Source organism: Gadus chalcogrammus, chromosome 11, assembly GCF_026213295.1.
Source record: "Gadus chalcogrammus isolate NIFS_2021 chromosome 11, NIFS_Gcha_1.0, whole genome shotgun sequence".
NCBI lineage: Eukaryota > Metazoa > Chordata > Actinopteri > Gadiformes > Gadidae > Gadus > Gadus chalcogrammus.
The window spans coordinates 4,831,501-4,850,068 of NC_079422.1; the positions used below are offsets into that span (position 1 = coordinate 4,831,501).

General features: G+C 45.5%; 3 protein-coding genes across 3 annotated transcripts; 1 reads left to right on the forward strand and 2 right to left on the reverse strand.

The window, feature by feature from the left end:
• Window positions 1-571: 571 nt before the first annotated feature.
• Window positions 572-3,239, reverse strand: sec61b (SEC61 translocon subunit beta). The gene is made up of 4 exons (XM_056602142.1): window positions 3,113-3,239; window positions 2,640-2,737; window positions 1,843-1,947; window positions 572-1,212 (listed from the first exon to the last, which is right to left on the reverse strand). The coding sequence occupies exons 1-4, from the start codon at window positions 3,113-3,115 to the stop codon at window positions 1,125-1,127; spliced, it is 294 nt and encodes a 97-aa protein (XP_056458117.1). The 5' UTR covers window positions 3,116-3,239; the 3' UTR covers window positions 572-1,124.
• A 258-nt stretch (window positions 3,240-3,497) lies between these two features.
• On the forward strand, window positions 3,498-8,336 carry alg2 (ALG2 alpha-1,3/1,6-mannosyltransferase). Its single transcript, XM_056602967.1, has 5 exons — window positions 3,498-3,733; window positions 4,025-4,196; window positions 4,408-4,545; window positions 4,669-4,836; window positions 5,919-8,336. Exons 2-5 carry the CDS (start codon window positions 4,026-4,028, stop codon window positions 6,657-6,659), a joined length of 1,218 nt encoding a protein of 405 aa, XP_056458942.1. The 5' UTR covers window positions 3,498-3,733; window position 4,025; the 3' UTR covers window positions 6,660-8,336.
• LOC130392469 (phospholipase A and acyltransferase 1-like) lies at window positions 7,758-11,205 on the reverse strand. The gene is made up of 4 exons (XM_056602968.1): window positions 11,105-11,205; window positions 9,348-9,471; window positions 8,642-8,940; window positions 7,758-8,000 (listed from the first exon to the last, which is right to left on the reverse strand). Exons 3-4 carry the CDS (start codon window positions 8,927-8,929, stop codon window positions 7,905-7,907), a joined length of 384 nt encoding a protein of 127 aa, XP_056458943.1. The 5' UTR covers window positions 8,930-8,940; window positions 9,348-9,471; window positions 11,105-11,205; the 3' UTR covers window positions 7,758-7,904.
• Between the last annotated feature and the right edge of the window lie 7,363 nt (window positions 11,206-18,568).

An 18,568-nucleotide genomic window follows, 5' to 3' on the forward strand; every position in this document is an offset into this window, starting at 1 on the left:
TCAGCCCCCCCTGCCCCCATCATTTGGCTTTTGATAGTTTAATGTAATCCACTTAAAAATGTTAAACCTTTCTTTTGTTAGCCTAGTGTGTTAATGAACTAACAGAACAATCCTTCTTTTCAATATGAACTTACATTTTGTTGGCCAGCCTACCTTGATGTGAATTATTCCGAGAGCAGTAGAATTACATAATTTAGTCATGACTCAGAGGCAAACTTGTCCCCTGAGACAGCGGAGGAATAAAAGTCACCGTGCTTTACACAGAGCATACCAAGTCTAGGACATTCTAAACACTGTCAGCCATAATAAAATAAAAATGACATGTCAAACCTCATACTGCTGATTTTACAAATCGTACCAGCTATGTTACATGACATCTGAATCTCGTGTTTATATATATATATATATATATATATATATATATATATATATATATATATATGAAATGCCTACAAAGTCAAAGAAAGGTTATGTTTACACAATCCATTGGCTGTTTCTTATGAAAAAGACTAAGAGCATCAAGGCAACACAAGGCAATCACCACTTCATTTATACTCAACCATCTTCTTATAGAGCCTCCATGAAGACCAATGGGCAAATTGATTTAAACGTACATTGTGTTTTATTGTACAATATTACAATTTAATTTGTACAAATACACTTACCAAAAAAAATAAAAATTATAATAAAGGCTCCAATTTCGAGTTCCAAAGAGTAATGAGGGGCTGGTACTAACTGTGCCTGTGTGAACCAACGTGTAGCAGTACAGAACTGCAAGGCAGCTGGTCAGCAGTAGACACACAGGAACACCGCCAGGGAAAGTGGCCCCCTGACTTACGCCCACAACCATCTTTAAGAGGGGAGATGGACAAAAGCAACAGCGCACATACCCCCACAGACCCATCAGAGCAGATACTGTTGACCCCAAAAACCCAGTTTGTACAAAAAGTTGTCATGGGCCACTTTGTGTTGTTGTGGTTTGTATATGGTTGTGTTAGGGTGGAGGATGAAGAGGACATGGGGAGTACACTTTTGTTCGTTTGTCATTTGGTCCCGGTCTGCTGTGGTAAGAAGCTGTAGCGGTGTGTGGGGGGGGTCGAGGTCCGAGAGTCCAGCAGAGTCCTTTAGGAGCGAGTGTACTTCCCCCAGATGTGCAGCATGAAGACCGAGGCGATGAACAGTAGACTCATCACCAACACCGGCACCGGCCCACTGTCAGGAGAGAACGTTACACTCATCAACATCCTGGACACCTTCAGGTCTGCTGCAGCGACCCACTTCATTGATGAGCTTCTGCACCCAGGAGGGGCTGGGAGAAGGACTGAGGGAGGGAGTGGTCGTGGGATGTATTGCTAAGTAGCAACATTGCCATGCCAACCATGTGCTCTATTTGCCACCTCCTCTCCCCGACAGGAGGCTGTAATTGAGTTGACCTTTCAGAGTGAAGCCTTTAATGAAGCTTTGAGGCCAGTTCCAACGGCGGAACAAACACACATTCAAGAGACAGCGCTGTATAGCCCGTCTATCCCCACTTCCATGCATTCTATACGCAGCATCATGGACCAGACCTGAGCCAGGAGTCCAGGAAACAAGAGTGCTTCAATATCCGACAGATACTATTATGGATCAAAGCTCTGTAAATGGTATGAGGTTTTCTTTATGAATATCGAGGGATTAAGTTATTTTTTCGTGTTTGACACAACGGATTCCACAACGGTGGGAGTCAAATTCTGTTTAGTTATAAAAAGTACAGCCATTGTGGCTGGATGTCTACGTAGACCTATGTCACTTGTGCAGTGCCTTACTTCGCCATTGCACACATGACGTGTTGGCATCACTTACACTTTGAGTCCTGGCGAGTCCTCTGTGTAGAAGCGCCACATGCCCCCAGTGCCTGCTGAGGATGTTGTCCTGCCAGCGCTGCGTGTGCTGCTGCTGGTGGCCTTCCTGTAACATGCACACATGGTTGGTTTGGTTAAGTTGTCCAATAAACCAATCATACTGGACTTTTTTGAAAGGGAAACTTATACTAAAAACACAGTTATCGAAGACGAAAGGAAAGAACCCGCATGAATAATTTTCTTTCTCTCAAAAAGTGTTGCTCAGTGACCTTGTAAACACAATTAATAAAAAAATATTTGCCATTAATGAATCAAATACAGTGCCATCATATATTTTATAAATAGTACAGTACAGTGATCTCTAGTTGGTACGGGTTGTTGTTGATTCATTGCTTGTTTATTTGTGTGATGAGATTAAATAGAGGTTAATGAGACAATGACGAGGATGATTATATTGCAAATGATCACAAGAGCGCAGATGAGCCTCTGATTACACAATGATTAAGCCAAGAGCAGCATCCATTTAATGCCGTTAACATAGTGTTTGAAATACATTAAGCATAACTCAATTGCATACCAGAATAGATGCAGCAGAGTTGTCAGTTTTTTGTGAGTGCATGTGCGTGTGTTTGTGTGTATCTTAAGTTGACAAAAAAAAAAAGTAAACCGTGTTATTCTTCAAACGGACAGGCCATGGAAATGAAACATCATCAAAATGACAGGGTTAAACGGTGGGTTATCTGCATGTTTTTTCAACTTGTGAGGACTCAAGAGCTTGCATGGTGCCTCAGTGCCCACCTCTGTCTGACTGTGGAGCCTGCTGCCCGTGGGGCAACGGTTTTGCTTGGGGACCGACCAGAGGCCCCGACGCTGGCTGAACTTGCTGCTGGTACACGCTACAGGAGGAAAGAAAAACAGGATATTGGATGTAGATGTGTACAGTCATATGTTCCCCGTTCAACCTGATTGCTGGGCAAGGCCTTACAAGATAATAGGTACTACCTCTGAATCATGTTATAACATATACATACAAAACACATTATTGACGGGTAATAATAACCTTGTAAATAAGTTATTTTTTTCAAACTGTAGCAGAGGAATGGACTATTCTATAAATGAAACGAATGCCACGTCTGCTAACTCAGAGAAGCTCTAACGTTAGCAAGCAGGCTATGCTAACGTCAGAGGGGCAGTATAGTATACAGACGCATTAGAATTGAATGAAACTGCGAAGCACATCAACACAATTTCAGGCGGAAGAGAACTCTTACCATTGTGCTTTAATGTTCAAAACACACACTGAACTTGGAGAACTGCTTGAAGCGTATGTCCACGTCAAATGTGAGTGGGCTGCCGGCGTTACTTCAACACACTTGATTAGAGCTAGGAGAGATGACGCTCGTCTAAAAGGACACGACTACAAAACCAAAGCCCCCTAAAGGAGTCCAGAGAGAAGCCTGATCAGCAGAGAAACACTGATACAAATACTGCAACGCTCGCCAAACGCAGTGTCGTGCGAATAACCTCCATTATTTAAATACCTTTCAAAGGTCCTAAATTTAATATTTTTATAATATAAAATGAAAACAGTTTCGATTTTTTATAACGGCAAATACGTTAAAGCTTTGAAGGAGTGCCGACGTGTCTTACAGGAAGCGTCTGTCATACTTGGAGGAATTAGGCGCCATTGTGGTTCCTACAGGAGCCCCTAATCCATAGGATTTAATGAGAGAGCTGGATCTATCATGGCCGACTCTCATCACAGTTGCACTGTATATTTACACCTCAGTCGAGAGAAACAAATAAACTGATAGGGATTTCTTTCCACCAGGCTCTCAATCTAGAGCTTTCAAGACATTGCTAGTAACAGGGTGCAGTGGCGCGATCTAGAGGTAACATTTACAGCCTTGTTATTTTGTCATTTATTTCCCAAAAGAATGTACAGAGCAACGTTGTCTTTGTGGTTCACTTAGAAATCTAGAAATCTCACTGTAATGCCAATTCAACAACTTCAACACTTCTGAATTAAAACTATATCTACGTGCGCTTTTCTGTTTGTGATTGTACACTTGGTCACCTATGACACGCGTTTGAGTGCCTTTGACAACGAAAACACATAGAGAACGATCTCTCAACTTGAGAAAGAGTTAAACTAAGGTAGTAACACTTGTTTCTGCTGCCAGAATGGCCCGGGTGGTGTTTCTCCATCCCGACCTTGGAATAGGTGGAGCTGAACGACTGGTGGTGGATGCTGCAGTAGCCCTGAAGTCCAAGGGCTGTAGCGTCCAAATCTGGACTGCACATTATCATCCATCACATTGCTTTTCCGAGACCCTGGACCAGGATTTACCAGTGGTGGGTGTCCGGGATTACACACAAACACACACACACACACACACACACACACACACACACACACACACACACACACACACACACACACACACACACACACACACACACACAAAGACTAATTATCTGTAATATAGACTATTTGGTTATTGGACTAATATTGTCAAGTTCCACAGTGACCACATTAAATGTACACTGCCTGCTTTTCTAACAGGTCTGTGTAGGTGACTGGCTGCCCACTAGTGTCTGCGGCTACCTACATGCCCTGTGTGCCTACCTGAGAATGATCTATGTGGCTCTATACCTGGTATTTTTTAGCGGATTGGAATATGACGTCGTCTTCTGTGATCAGGCAAGTCCTCACTCCTCCATCGGAGCACTTTTTTTAGATACTTGCTACCTTTTATGTCATGTCCTTTAGGATGAGATGTAACATGGATTTTCCTATTGATGGTGACTATGGTCCCTTCCCCAGGTGTCCGTGTGTATTCCAGTGTTGAGGTTGTCCCGTCGGAGGAAGAAGGTTCTGTTCTACTGCCACTTCCCAGACCAGCTCCTCACCCAGAGGCAGTCGGCGTTGAAGAGGCTCTACCGTGCTCCCATCGACTGGATGGAGGAGCGCACTACTGGGATGGCTGATATGGTAGGGAGATATAGGGACAGAATGCTCACTCGGAAGCCTTTGGACAATTGTCTCTTATTTTCTAGTGAAGCGATTGCCAAGGGGGGTTAAAGGACAACTTTGAGATTTTAGACCTAAACCTTAGTGACTGATGTGGAAAACCATTTTTGAAATTGGTCCAGAATTGGGGGAGAGCATTCAGCCATTGCAGCCCACTCCAGTGTAACCCTAGGGGAATTGGTGCCCCATCAGTGTATGTCCTCTAATAATATTATTTGATTATTATTCTAAGTGTCTGACAGCACTATGGAAAGGACTCCTAAAGACAAATAAGATATTTTTTCTCCTCATCCAATCTATTTTGTTATTGTGTCTAATCAAGTCTCGTCCTGAAATCTCATGAGAGTTGAGTTGTTAAAGGTATAGAACAGTGCCAATCCCGACCAAAATATTAATGATTTGATCCCTCCCAGATATTGACTCCACACTGTAACCATGTAGTTAGCCCCCCTGTTTTTAAAGGACCTGTAGCTTGATTTAAGTTGACAAAGGTATTTAATGTAAGTTGACTGTATGTTATGTAACCAACAACTGAATGGGCTGAAGTAAGGACAAACAGCCAGTACATAAATGGCCCTACTACAATAACTATGATGTTGATACCTTTATCCCAAGAGACGTTCTATACATTTAGAGACAGGTCTTGAGGACCAGGTAGGCATCATCCCAAGGATGCCTACTGGTAAGTTATGGATGTGGACATTGGTGATCGAACCAAGAACTTTGTGACTGAGCCATCCGGTTCTGGATCAACAACACAAATTAAAGTCTCACTGCTTAAGATCTTGTCTTTCAGAATAGAAAATAAGTGTTGTGTCTACTCTAACAGGCTGTGTAGCTGTGTGACAGTAGCCAGCAGACCCCAGCTCTGTGGCTGGCGTGATGGGAGGGGTTTTGGGAGTATCGATAGTAACGTTCTTGTAAACAAAGAGAGGTTTGGGCTGCCAGCATGCCTCAGGAGAGTAGCTAAACGATGACCATTATTCGTATAATATTTGTAAAATATTACTGGTGTGAATGACTCCGTATGAACCTCTCTCCAGATCGTAGTGAACAGTCGGTTCACGGCGGGGGTCTTCAGGGAGACGTTCCTCAGCCTGAAGGAGGTCCAGATCGACGTGCTCTATCCTTCCCTCAACACGGTCAACTTTGACCGGCCCTCCGAGGGGACTCGGGCCCTGGCCGGCCTGCTGCCCGAGGGCACCGCCTGCCTCTTCCTGTCTCTGAACCGCTACGAGCGCAAGAAGAACCTGGGCCTGGCTCTGGAGGCCCTGGCGGCCCTGAGGGACGCGCTGCCCTCCGCCCTGATGGCGGGCGTCCACCTGGTGGTGGCGGGGGGGTTTGACGAGCGCGTGGCCGAGAACCTGCAGCACCACGCCGAGCTGAAGGAGCTGGCGGGCCGCCTGTGCCTGGGAGACCGGGTGACCTTCCTGCGCTCGCCTTCGGACGACCTGAAGGTGGCGCTGCTGCGGAGCAGCGCGGCCGTGCTCTACACCCCCAGCAGGGAGCACTTTGGGATCGTGCCCGTGGAGGCCATGTACTGCTGCTGCCCGGTCGTCGCCGTCAACTCCGGGGGCCCGCTGGAGAGTGTGGAGGACGGGGAGACAGGCTTCCTCTGCGAGCCCACAGCCGCCGCCTTCTCCCAGGCCATGGAGAAGCTGGTCAGGGAGCCCAAGCTCCGCAGGGGCATGGGACAAGCTGGGAAGAAGCGGGTGCAAGATAAGTTCTCCCTAGAGGCCTTCTCAAACCAGCTGCATGGGTACATCCTCAGGCTGAGCCAGTGAGGCCATTGCTGGGGCAGAGTTAGAGGAGTTGGTGGTCTCAGGGTGGCAGTTGAGGTGAGAGAAGCTCTGAATAGTATTAACTGGCCTCAGCTTTGATCTGGAGTTCCCTGGAGCAGCGTTATCTGTCATTAAACTGTGAGACTGGTGGTTGAGGGGCCAGGTAAAGGGCCACAGATAAGGGGGGGGGGGGGGGGGGGGGGTGGAGGTTGTGTTTTGGAAAAGGAAGACAAATGATGTAAAGGCTCTGGCTGTGTTTGTATGCAGTAGCACACATTTATCAGCCTGTGTGTGTGTGTTTGCGTGTGTGGGTGCGTACGGGAGGTGATGAAGAGGTGCCGAGGTAGGGGGCTCTGTGGCAGAGGATATTATGAGGACTCTAAGGACAATTAATCAGCATTCCCCCTGGAGGGGTTGCTGAGAGGAAGAGGGACGGAATCTCTGTGCCAATTAAGAAAAGAGTAACGAGTTTACCCATCCTGCCCCTGGAAAAATGCCACCCTCTGTGTGTGTGTGTGTGTGTGTGTGTGTGTGTGTGTGTCTGTGTGAGAGAATGTGCAGCAGTATACAGTTGCACATGTGCAAGAGAGGGCCACCGCCGCTGCAAACAAGAGCCCAACAAATGACTGGAGCCAATAAATTGATTGCTTGAATGAAATGTTTTGCAGTCTCTCTTTTGTCTGGGCCGGGCTCACAGCAGAGAGAAGCCGTGAGGGGGAGGAATGTGGTGAGGAGCAGGCCTCTGAGCGGACGCTCACATGCCCCGGATCAATACCCGGGTTGTCTGGACGGGGGCTGTGTCGGACGCTATTAGCGGGCGATAAAGCGTTTGGCTTTGTCAGACGTGGGCTGATGTGTGTGCGGGTCTTGGTCGTTATCAGTGGGGAGAAAGGCAGAAGGTTGTTACTGCTCGGGCTCTACTACTGTATGGCCCGGCACATATCGACATTCCTGGAGAACTAATAAACAAGGGGACACATAGTTTCCCCACTCTTGGCTAGTTAGTTTTGTTCATGTTTCCCCCCCTGGCCTTTAATAACTGCTAACGGAGGTTCTTTGAGAGTGAGACAAGAGGCTTGGACGAGTAGTTCATGTGGGATCAGCTATGTTTTTATTGAAAGAAATATTTTGTTTGTCGGGCAATGTTGTTCTACAGATTGTTTATTTCCGAAATTAAATCACAGTAATCAAGATTGTATAAGCAAGACACTGGTTGGACTCATTTGGTCTACAGATCTTTACAGATCTTTACAGCTCAGATTCTGTGGGGATCATCTCAGGGATCATCCTTTGAAACGTTTGGGTCGCCACCTCATCCTCTGTGTCCTTGGTCTTGTACAGAGTCTAGAAAGATGTAAACAGAAAAGTTTGACCATTAACCTCCATTTACATTGAGGGCCTTTAGCAGACGCCTTTATCCAAAGCGACTTACAATAAGTGCAAGTGAAAAAACAATATATTGCTGTCAGTACTGTAAGGATGTTCATAGAAGACAGTGCCAAGCACTTACAATTACTTGGTGATCCCATACCTTGTATACAACCCAAAGTAGGAAGGATAAGATGCTACACAATACTTAATACATTTTGTGCCAGGACATACAAAGTACAATTAGTGCGCAAGAAGAAGGATATTTTAAGGAGAGTTAGAGAGGATGAGGGGGGCTGGAGGGTAAGGAGGTCAAATATATACAAACCAACGAGGAGTCATAGCGATGGTCCTAGCAGCATTGCATGCTTACACATTTGCACACATACACACGATTATTATACTTATAATACATTGTACGGTCCACAGCCTTCTTGGTTTGCCTTTTGCAATCCAGATCACCTTAAAGTGCAGTATAATGGCATAAGTTAAGGTATAAATACATTCAAAACACACACACACACACACACACACACACACACACACACACACACACACACACACACACACACACACACACACACACACACAATGACAGGTCCCTGGATTGAACCCACCTGGGTGCAGACGGCGCGTCCGTAGCGGACGAAGGTGACAAAGTGCTCGCTGTTGAGGTGGAGCAGGTCGTAGCTGAGCTGGTGGTGCAGCAGGGCCTGGCAGCGGTGCTGGAGCAGCTCGGGGGGGCTGGGCCAGAGCTGGTGCTTGTTGTTGTTCACCCTGATCCGGGTTCCTGGGGGGACTTTAATCTGGGTAATGAGCTGCCTGCGGATGCTGGTCCTTCTGAGGGGGCCCCCGGCCGTGCGAGGGGCCATTTGGTGGAGGAAGCTGCGACAGAGCGCCTGCATGGCGTTCTCGTCTGGAAATGAAAGAGAGTTTAGTCTCTCTGACACTTACTGCATGGGGTCACCTGGAAGTAATAGGATCAGTTACAGTCCTAGACTCTATTGATCCTACTCTGTCCGATTTATCTATACATATATATATATATATCTGAGTAATAATTCCAAAACATAAACATAGAATACATACAGTATGGTTTTTGCGCTTATAGATATTTATAAAGATAATGTTTATAATGTGTTCATTCAAATTTTTGCATTAATAACAATACCCCACAACCTAAACGTGCATAGAGTATAATTTCAGAAAAAAATTATATATTTTGCCCCATATTTCTTTATGAAAGACAATATAACTCTGTTCACAGCATTTTATAAAAATGTAAATGAATTAACACAAATTAACAGCCAATAACATTTATACCTCCAACACCAAAATGAACCGCATGGCCATCCCCGTCATAGATGGCCCAGAGTGAGAGCCCTGTTCCTGGGTACACAAACTCAATCAGGTCCCCCACCTGGGCTGCAGACACATTCTGATCGATCTAGAGTGGAAAAGAAAACAGCTTTGCCTGTAGTCGCAGTAACACTGCCATGATAATGGTAACGTTTTTATTTAATTTTTCTGAGAATTTATATTTTTCTAACATAATCTTGATAGTCAGTGGTAGTGGTAGTACATTAAAGTTACACACATTTACAAATGTAAAATAAAAAAGAAATCTCAACTTCCAGATTAACATTGCATTATGACAGATCAGCTGATACGTTTAAGCCGATAATTATAAACATTAAATAAGTGTATTTAATAAAATAATGAGAAACAAACCAAATAATCTAAACACATACGTTTTTTTTATTTGAATAATATTTTAATTTACATTAATAATAATTTTAAATCAGTAAATGTACATTGCAGAGATGAAGGAATATTTAGATTGTTTAACATCACTACTTTCAAATGTTCCCATCTATAGGCGGCAGAGGCTCAGGACGTAGAGTGGGTTGACTGCTAGGTCGATCCCCAGCTCCTAGGGTCAAGGTGTACCCGAGCAAGGCGTCTCAACGGCTCCCGACCAGCTGTCTGTTGCCTTGCATGGTTGACACCGATGTGACTGTGTGTTTGAATAGGTGAATATTTGGCAATAATTGTAAAGCGCTTTGAATGGCCACTTGTTAGAAAAGTGATATATTGCCAAAAGATATAAGTCCATTTACTATGCAAAGCATTTAAAAAAGAAACACTCTAAACATTGGCAGACTTTTATAAGGATGGCAGTTTAAAGTTCTTACCTGTTTATTTTGTATTTGTGCAAAAAAGCTATTCCACATTCCAAACATATCCATAGTTGCCGCAAACTATGGTCTCCGTACGCATTAACTGGAATGCATTATTAAGTACATATATGACTATGTTCAATAGGTCAGGTTGTGTTGTTATTTCCTGATGACCTTGACAGTATCAGTTATTAAGATGGAAGATAGGATGATAAGTAACCATATTAGACTAAATTTGAAATGGCAGTGACTTGAAAGTGTCTTCAAAGGTTGTTTATTTTTTCTACATTATGTACAAACCTTGGTCGAATTTTAGTTTTAGGTTGAATCCTAAGTTTAACATAATTATGAGGAAAAAATGAATTCCCCTTCCTTCCGTTAAAGTCCCTCTCTCTCTCTCTCTCTCTCTCTCTCTCTCTCTCTCTCTCTCTCTCTCTCTCTCTCTCTCTCTCTCTCTCTCTCTCTCTATCATATATGAACACAAAAACTCATGGATCTTTAATAAATTACATAATAGAGGCTGATTTGATCAAAGCCAATATATCGACCATACATTGCAAAGGGGGTGACAGTGAGCTCGTACAGGGATGATTTAGGCCTGCTTGACCTGATCATTCAACCAAACAAAAGTACACACATTCTTTACTCAGGTAGGAGTACAGATAGTATGACTCTGGTTAAAGAAGAAGTACTCATTCAACTTCTATACTAAAGTAAAAGTAGACAACTACAGGCTCTGAAATGAACTCAAAATATGAATGTAAAAAGTTGCCCTCTAACATTTCTACCGGTTGTTTCTGTGCAAAGCTAACTGTACCTCACACATCATATTAATATATAATTTGAAGACTGGTAAATATGTTTTTTCTCCTAAACAAACCCTTCCACTCACCTACGTACGGATGTAGTCTGATGCGGTTCGTCTCCTCTCCTCCCATCCTGCTCAGTCTGCTCTTTCTCCTATCCTGCCTCTCACCTTAAGTTACAGAGGACTCCACCCCCCCTCCCCCTCCTCACCTATTGCTAGGCCCTGTGGTGTGGATGGTTATTGAGATCGCAGTGTGTCTGAGCAGGGGTGATAACGGGAACCCAGGTGCCACCGGCACACCACTGCTTAATTAATTAATGAGACTGCAGGCCTGCGTTTTCCAATTCCACCTCGCCAGCAACCAGGGTGGGGGGCGGGGGGGGGTTGGGGTGGAGGGGGGGGGGGGGGGGGAGCACGGTCTCTCAGAGGAAAGATGTTTAGGTTGAGGTTTTCATTGGATGTGTGTGCGTGTGTGTGTGCGTCGGCCTGTGTGTGCGTGTGCGGGTATGTAAATGTGTGTGTGTGTGTGTATGGGAGGGTATGTGTGTGTGTGTTCATGTGTGTTTTATGGGTGAATATCTATTTTGTTGGCAGTTTGGGAGCCGCTCTCCTCGTTAGTGGAATATTAAGTATGAACGGGTATTTTTACCCCCATGCCCTGACTTTAAATCACATGTTGTGATTGGTTGTTCATCATGTTAATCGGCTAAATGGGAGCTGATGAGGAGAAAACACAACTAGTGTAACTGATCACCCTGACGCCTGCTGGTTAACCAGGTCACCGGTGGCTGTACCCCACAGAGCCAGCGGAGACAGATCAGGGTTCACACTCAACATGCTTCACCGCAAACTAGAACACATACAACACAATAAAATGAATAGTGTTTTACAGATGAGTAACCAAAAGAAAATAACCCGTGATGACTTACAATACATACAACAATATAAAACGTGTGCTTTTTTTATTCTTGATTTTGGTAATGTTACTATGATGACACGTAAGGGTTAACATACGGGGAAGATGTGCCGAGATCATACTGAATAATGCATTCAATAATAAATGTCTTAAACAAAAGCAGTTCTACATTTGTATTCAAAGTTCATATTTAGGAGCTGTTTAACATCTAACATGTTATCAAATTATTCATTTCACCCTTTACTGCTTCCATAAACTATTCCAATATATTAGCCTGTACCTCATAAATGTTTACACTTTAGCACCCTTACTCTCTCTCTCTCTCCTGATCTCCCTCTTCCTGTCTCTCTCTCCTGATCTCCCTCTTCCATTGTCCCTCGCTCTCTCTCTCTCTCTCTCTCTCTCTCTCTCTCTCTCTCTCTCTCTCTCTCTCTCTCTCTCTCTCTCTCTCTCCCATCTTCCTCACGGTTTTTCACGTTCTCTCATTGGCAAACAAACTTGCAGGAAGCAAATGATTTACTGAAGCTATATAACCTCCATGCTATATTCCCTCTCTGGGATGTTCAAAAAACCTTTACAATCTTTGCCAATGGCAAGTTATAGAGGGCCTCTATAAAACTTGGATAGCGGTGGATAGAGAAGTCTAATGCCTTGTTCCACTGTGCTTTGAGGCTCTTTATTACTGGAAAATAAGACAGACGATATATTTGAGATACTTAAGACAATGCATGGGCCAAGCTATATCCTGTATATTATAGTATAATCGTTTTGAGTTATATTAATACAGTTTGAACTGTAACTGAGAATTATTATCCATAGGGGAGGCGGACTGAAGGATACCTCCAATATTTCTTTGATAATCATTAAAAAAAATATTGCTAGGAGAATAAATTACAATATTAGTTCAGTTTGTATTGATAATTGTTCAATAATAAGGACTCTACATAAAGTTTAACATATGGTTTATTCATGAAGACACGTCACACACACACGTCACACACACACACACACACACACACACACACACACACACACACACACACACACACACACACACACACACACACACACACACACACACACACACGTCACACACACACACACACACACACACACACACACACACACACACACACACACACACACACACACACACACACACACACACACACACACACACACACACACACACACACACACGCACACACACACACCTGTTCTTCTTGGAGCAGCGGCAGATGGAGGAGAGGGAATGGGAGGGAGGAGGAGAAGGGACCCTCCCCCCCTGTGAGCCTGGCTCGCTGCCAGCCTCCATCCCCCTCTAATCAGCTGTGTGTCAGTCATCAGGCTCAGCTCAAAACACACACACATTCACATGTATGTGTCTAGGGCATGCAAGCACCAACCTCCCACACACACATACACACATACACACATACACACACGCACACGCGCACACACGCACCCACACACACACACACACACACACACACACACACACACACACACACACACACACACACACACACACACACACACACACGCACACACACACACACACACACACACACACACATACACACACACACACACACACACACACACACACACACACACACACGCACACACACACACACACACACACACACACACATACACACACACACACATCGCTGACAGTCGAAGACATGCTAGGTAAACCACAGCTGTATTTCTCCTTTGTTCCCGCTTAGTATTAACCTCTGGTATATGCATTATTAATGATAATAATAATAAGAGTTGATATTGGCCCTGGTGTTTAGGGTGAGAGTTGAATTGCCGGCCTGCCCTCAGGGACCATACGTCTCTATGATGGTGCTGAGAGCGGAGTATGGAGTGATGGGGTGGAGCTGCGGGACGGGGAGTAAAGCAGGGAGAGAGTGCATGGCTCTCCTCTGGCCCCATACAGAGGAACGGAGCCGGTGGGCACATGCCACAGGGTCCCAGGACGGCAAAGCCCCCCCCCCCCCCGCCCCCACCCCCCGCACAGCCGGAGCAGCTATCCTCAGCTGATTAGACACACAGGGGCGGGCATCAATCACACAGACCCGATGAGTGTGCGTGTGTGTGTGTGTGTGTGTGTGTGTGTGTGTGTGTGTGTGTGTGTGTGTGTGTGTGTGTGTGTGTGTGTGTGTGTGTGTGTGTGTGTGTGTGTGTGTGTGTGTGTGTGTGTGTGTGTGTGTGTGTCTGTTACGGACCCCCTTTATATTGTTTAGGTTGTTTATGCAATCTAGCACCCCCTAGCTTTCTAGCTTTCACCTGCTTCCAGCTGCCAATTGGCAATCATTGCCTATACCTGGTGGTGTAGGCTACTTGCAGTAAGCAGACCAGACCCTTGTAGCAGTCTCCCTCTCTTGACACGAAGATTTGTGGTTGGGTTTAAGCCTTGCCACCTCTTCCTTTTTCTGTCTCCAGCATGAGACCATTATTGTTCGGCATTTGGCCGTTTAGGTCACTTATGACTTTATGCGGGAACCTGATTAAAACCCCCATTTTTCAGTTATTCTCATTTCTAGCGGCCAGACAATGGGCCGTAACTGTGTGTGTGTGTGTGTGTGTGTGTGTGTGTGTGTGTGTGTGTGTGTGTGTGTGTGTGTGTGTGTGTGTGTGTGTGTGTGTGTGTGTGTGTGTGTGTGTGTGTGTGTGTGTGTGTGTGTGTGTGTGTGAGTGTGTGTGTGTGTGTGTGTGTGTGTGTGTTTGTGGTCGCATCTGTGAGACAATGCCCTCCTGGTGCCAGAGCACGTGCGTTATCATGTATAACCAAACTTGCTCTCTCCCTCTCTGTCTCTCTGGCTCTGTCTCTCTCTGTATCTCTCGTTCTTTCCCGTTCTACCTCTCTCTACCCTTTCTCTCATTCTCGATCCCTAGGTTTTTCTCTCCCTTTCCTTCACTCTCTCTCTTCTCTGCTCCCCTCTTCCCCCCACTCAATTAGTCTCTCTTCTTTTCACAAGATATGTGTGTGTATGTTTGTGTGTGCATATACACGTGTGTGTAAGTGTGTGTGTGTGTGCGTGTGCAGGCACACAGCGATGACCTGTTTGATTGAGCTGTCAGGTCGGCAGGCAGCAGATGAAGATTAATGGAGCACACAAACAATAAGGGGCTGGCAATGATCATAAATATGCTAATGTCCGTTATCAATACCCATGCCACCATAAATGAGGGACGGCTGTTGTGGACGTGTATCTGGAGAAGAGACGTGGTGTAGGAGTTAATTCAGGTTACTGAGGTAAATCAACCCCCACCACACACACACATATACGTGTAAGCACACACAAACACACACACACACACGCACACACACACACTCCACTCCCACACACACACACACACACACACACACACACACACACACACACACACACACACACACACGTACATTCAAGCACACACACATCCAAGCACACACAAACACCCTCACACAAACTTACACACACACACACACACATACACACACACACACACACACACACACACACACACACACACACACACACACCACACACACACACACACACACATGCAAAGACAGACACACAAACACAGACACACACAGACATACACACACGTCTAAGCACACACACACACGCACTGCTTATCTGCGATGATGGAATGGAGAGATGAGTGTCCCATGTGTTGTGTTTGGTTTGGAGGGGGTTCTCATTCAGGGGAAAACATGATTAGTATTGCATAAAAAAGTGTTTATTGTGTGTGTGTGTGTGTGTGTGTGTGTGTGTGTGTGTGTGTGTGTGTGTGTGTGTGTGTGTGTGTGTGTGTGTGTGTGTGTGTGTGTGTGTGTGTGTGTGTGTGTGTGTGTGTGTGTGTGTGTGTCTGTGTGTGTCTGTGTGTGTGTGTGGAGGTGCTGGGTCTGTGTGCCAGGTCTCTGATTAAGAGTAGAGTTGCAGCTAATGGCACAATGAGAGTGTGATGAGGGGAGGGAAAAGCAGATGAAAGAGAGATGGACACCTCCATTCACTTAACTGATGAAGGGAGTCTTTGTTGCCTTGTCCTGTTCTCTGGTCCCTGCGGACCCCCTCTTCCGAGGCCACAGCCCACTCCACATTTATTTTACTTTCTTTCTAATAAAGAAAATACTACATTATTTGTCATCATGTGTTCTCTCTCTCTCTCTCTCTCTCTCTCTCTCTCTCTCTCTCTCTCCTCTCTCTCCTCTCTCTCTCTCTCTCTCTCTCTCTCTCTCTCTCTCTCTCTCTCTCTCTCTCATCTCTCTCTCTCCCTCTCCCTCTCTCTCTCTCTCTCTCTCTCTCTTACTCTCTCTCACTCTCCCTCCCTCTCTCTCTCCCTCTCTTAATCTCCCTCTCTCAGGCCAATCTAGTTCACAGGAGAAACAGGAAAGTAAACCTGGTTAGGGTCCACTTCATCAAATTAATACACACTTTTGTTTTTGTCTCCCAAACCTCCTACACACATACGGACACTAACACACACACACAAACACACACACACACACACACACACACACACACACACACACACACACACACACACACACACACACACACACACACACACACACACACACACACACACACACACACACACACACACACACACACACACACACACACACACACACACACACCTCAGTACTTTTAGGTCTGAGAAGTCCACGGGAAATGGATAGGGGGCTTACAGTACCCCCCCGGCCCCCCATCCCCTGACCTTACTTGTCCTTTTACAAATGTACATGCCGACGCTTGAGTACTTACAAGTGCACAATATATGGGGAAATACACACCGCCCAGCTGAAGCTGATAGAGGGGGTGATTTGTGTGTAATTATTTTGTGTGTATGTGTGTGCAGATGGAGGGTGAGCTTAATGGTGACATAGGGAAGTAGCCATGATTGGGGCTAATGAGCACACAAGGGACTCTGCGAGGCGTTGGCCCACCAAAAATGGGCCTTCCTGCTTCAGATACACCTCCCATGGCCCCCCCTGCTGAGCCAAGTCACCTCACATCCCAAGAGAACAGGAGTGTGTGTGTGTGTGTGTGTGTGTGTGTGTGTGTGTGTGTGTGTGTGTGTGTGTGTGTGTGTGTGTGTGTGTGTGTGTGTGTGTGTGTGTGTGTGTGTGTGTGTGTGTGTGTGTGTGTGTGTGTGTGTGTGTGTGTGTGTGTATGTGTGTGCGTGTGTTTGTGTGTGTGTGTGTGAGAGAATTTATTTGTCTAGATAGTGCTTTGAATTCTCAGCGGTCCCTGTGGTCATTATAGATGAACTCTGCTGAGCTGTTATTGTGCTCTATGGACAGAGGCTGTGGGGGAGCATTTAGACCTGGATCCTAACAGACACAGATTCAAGGTCACCACTAACTGGGGAGACACACTATAGACACATTTCTGCTGTTTTAGGGGATCTACAATGTGATATGATGCAAATAATTAGAAAAGTGTCGGTTGATCAGGTGACACACGGGAGGTTTGTTATAGTTCAAATGTGAGTGTTGTTTGAGTGGTGATGTTTCTTTTTGATTGATGTTTCAGAGGAAAGCTTTCTGTGTCAGAGTCTCATTACAATGCACAGGGTGTCAAGGATTTCACTGGGAGGCTGAAGAGTTATAGATTACTGGCTGAAACAGGTAGGTGCTATGGAGCAGTAGCAGCCCCACACACAGGTATCGAAGGCAGGGCATGGTTCTCCACTCCCTCCATCTCTCCGTCTATCACTCTCTCTCTCTCTCTCTCTCTCTCTCTCTCTCTCTCTCTCTCTCTCTCTCTCTCTCTCTCTCTCTCTCTCTCTCTCTCGCTCTCTCTCTCTATCTCTTTGTCTCCCGAGGCTGTTGAGCTTAACCGGAAGCAAGGCTCTGATTAACTGGACTAATGACAGAACGTCCCAGAGCTCCCATAACCCAAGCCCACCATAATCACTGCTTTAGGCCCAGGCCAACCTGTGTATCTAACAGACGGACAGAGAGTAATTTCTGTCATCCTAATTGATCAGCAGTCCTTCCTAAGCCCGTGGTCAGTATCGGCTCGGCTCGCGTCGAAGCCAAAGAAGTCGAACACGTCCACATAAATTGGACTTATTCATAGGGGAAGTTTTGGAAGGTTTGTCGCCTTAGTAAAGACAGGTGATGTTTTCTTGTTAATATTTATACATCTAGGGTTTCTATATGAATGTGTGCGCAGTTTTCTGCCGTTAGGTGAACGCTGATTGAAACATCATCGGTGGCGTCTTATCTCTCCAGCAAACATTGAATCAACACAGAAGGACAGTTCCTCCCCGGGCACACACAGACGAACCCCCCGCTGCTTACACCTATGTACACACTGACACAGTGCATGCTTTTGTTCAGAGACGTGGCTCTGCACGAGTGCCAAACATGAAGGATCCCTTAGTGTAAACATCAGGTGCATAAAAATGAATGCATGTGCTTCTGTGTGTGAACTTGTGTTTGTGTGTGTGGGCCCATTAACCAGTGGACCACTGACTTACAGAAGGTGAGAGTGTTTGTGTGTGGATGTGCAGGTGTCTGAAAGGAGAGGGGAGGGGAGGGGGGTATTTGCAGATAAGAGCATGCCAATAGTGCTTACTCCTCAATGTGACTTAAGTGATTCCTGACAGTTGCTAAATTAAGTCTAGG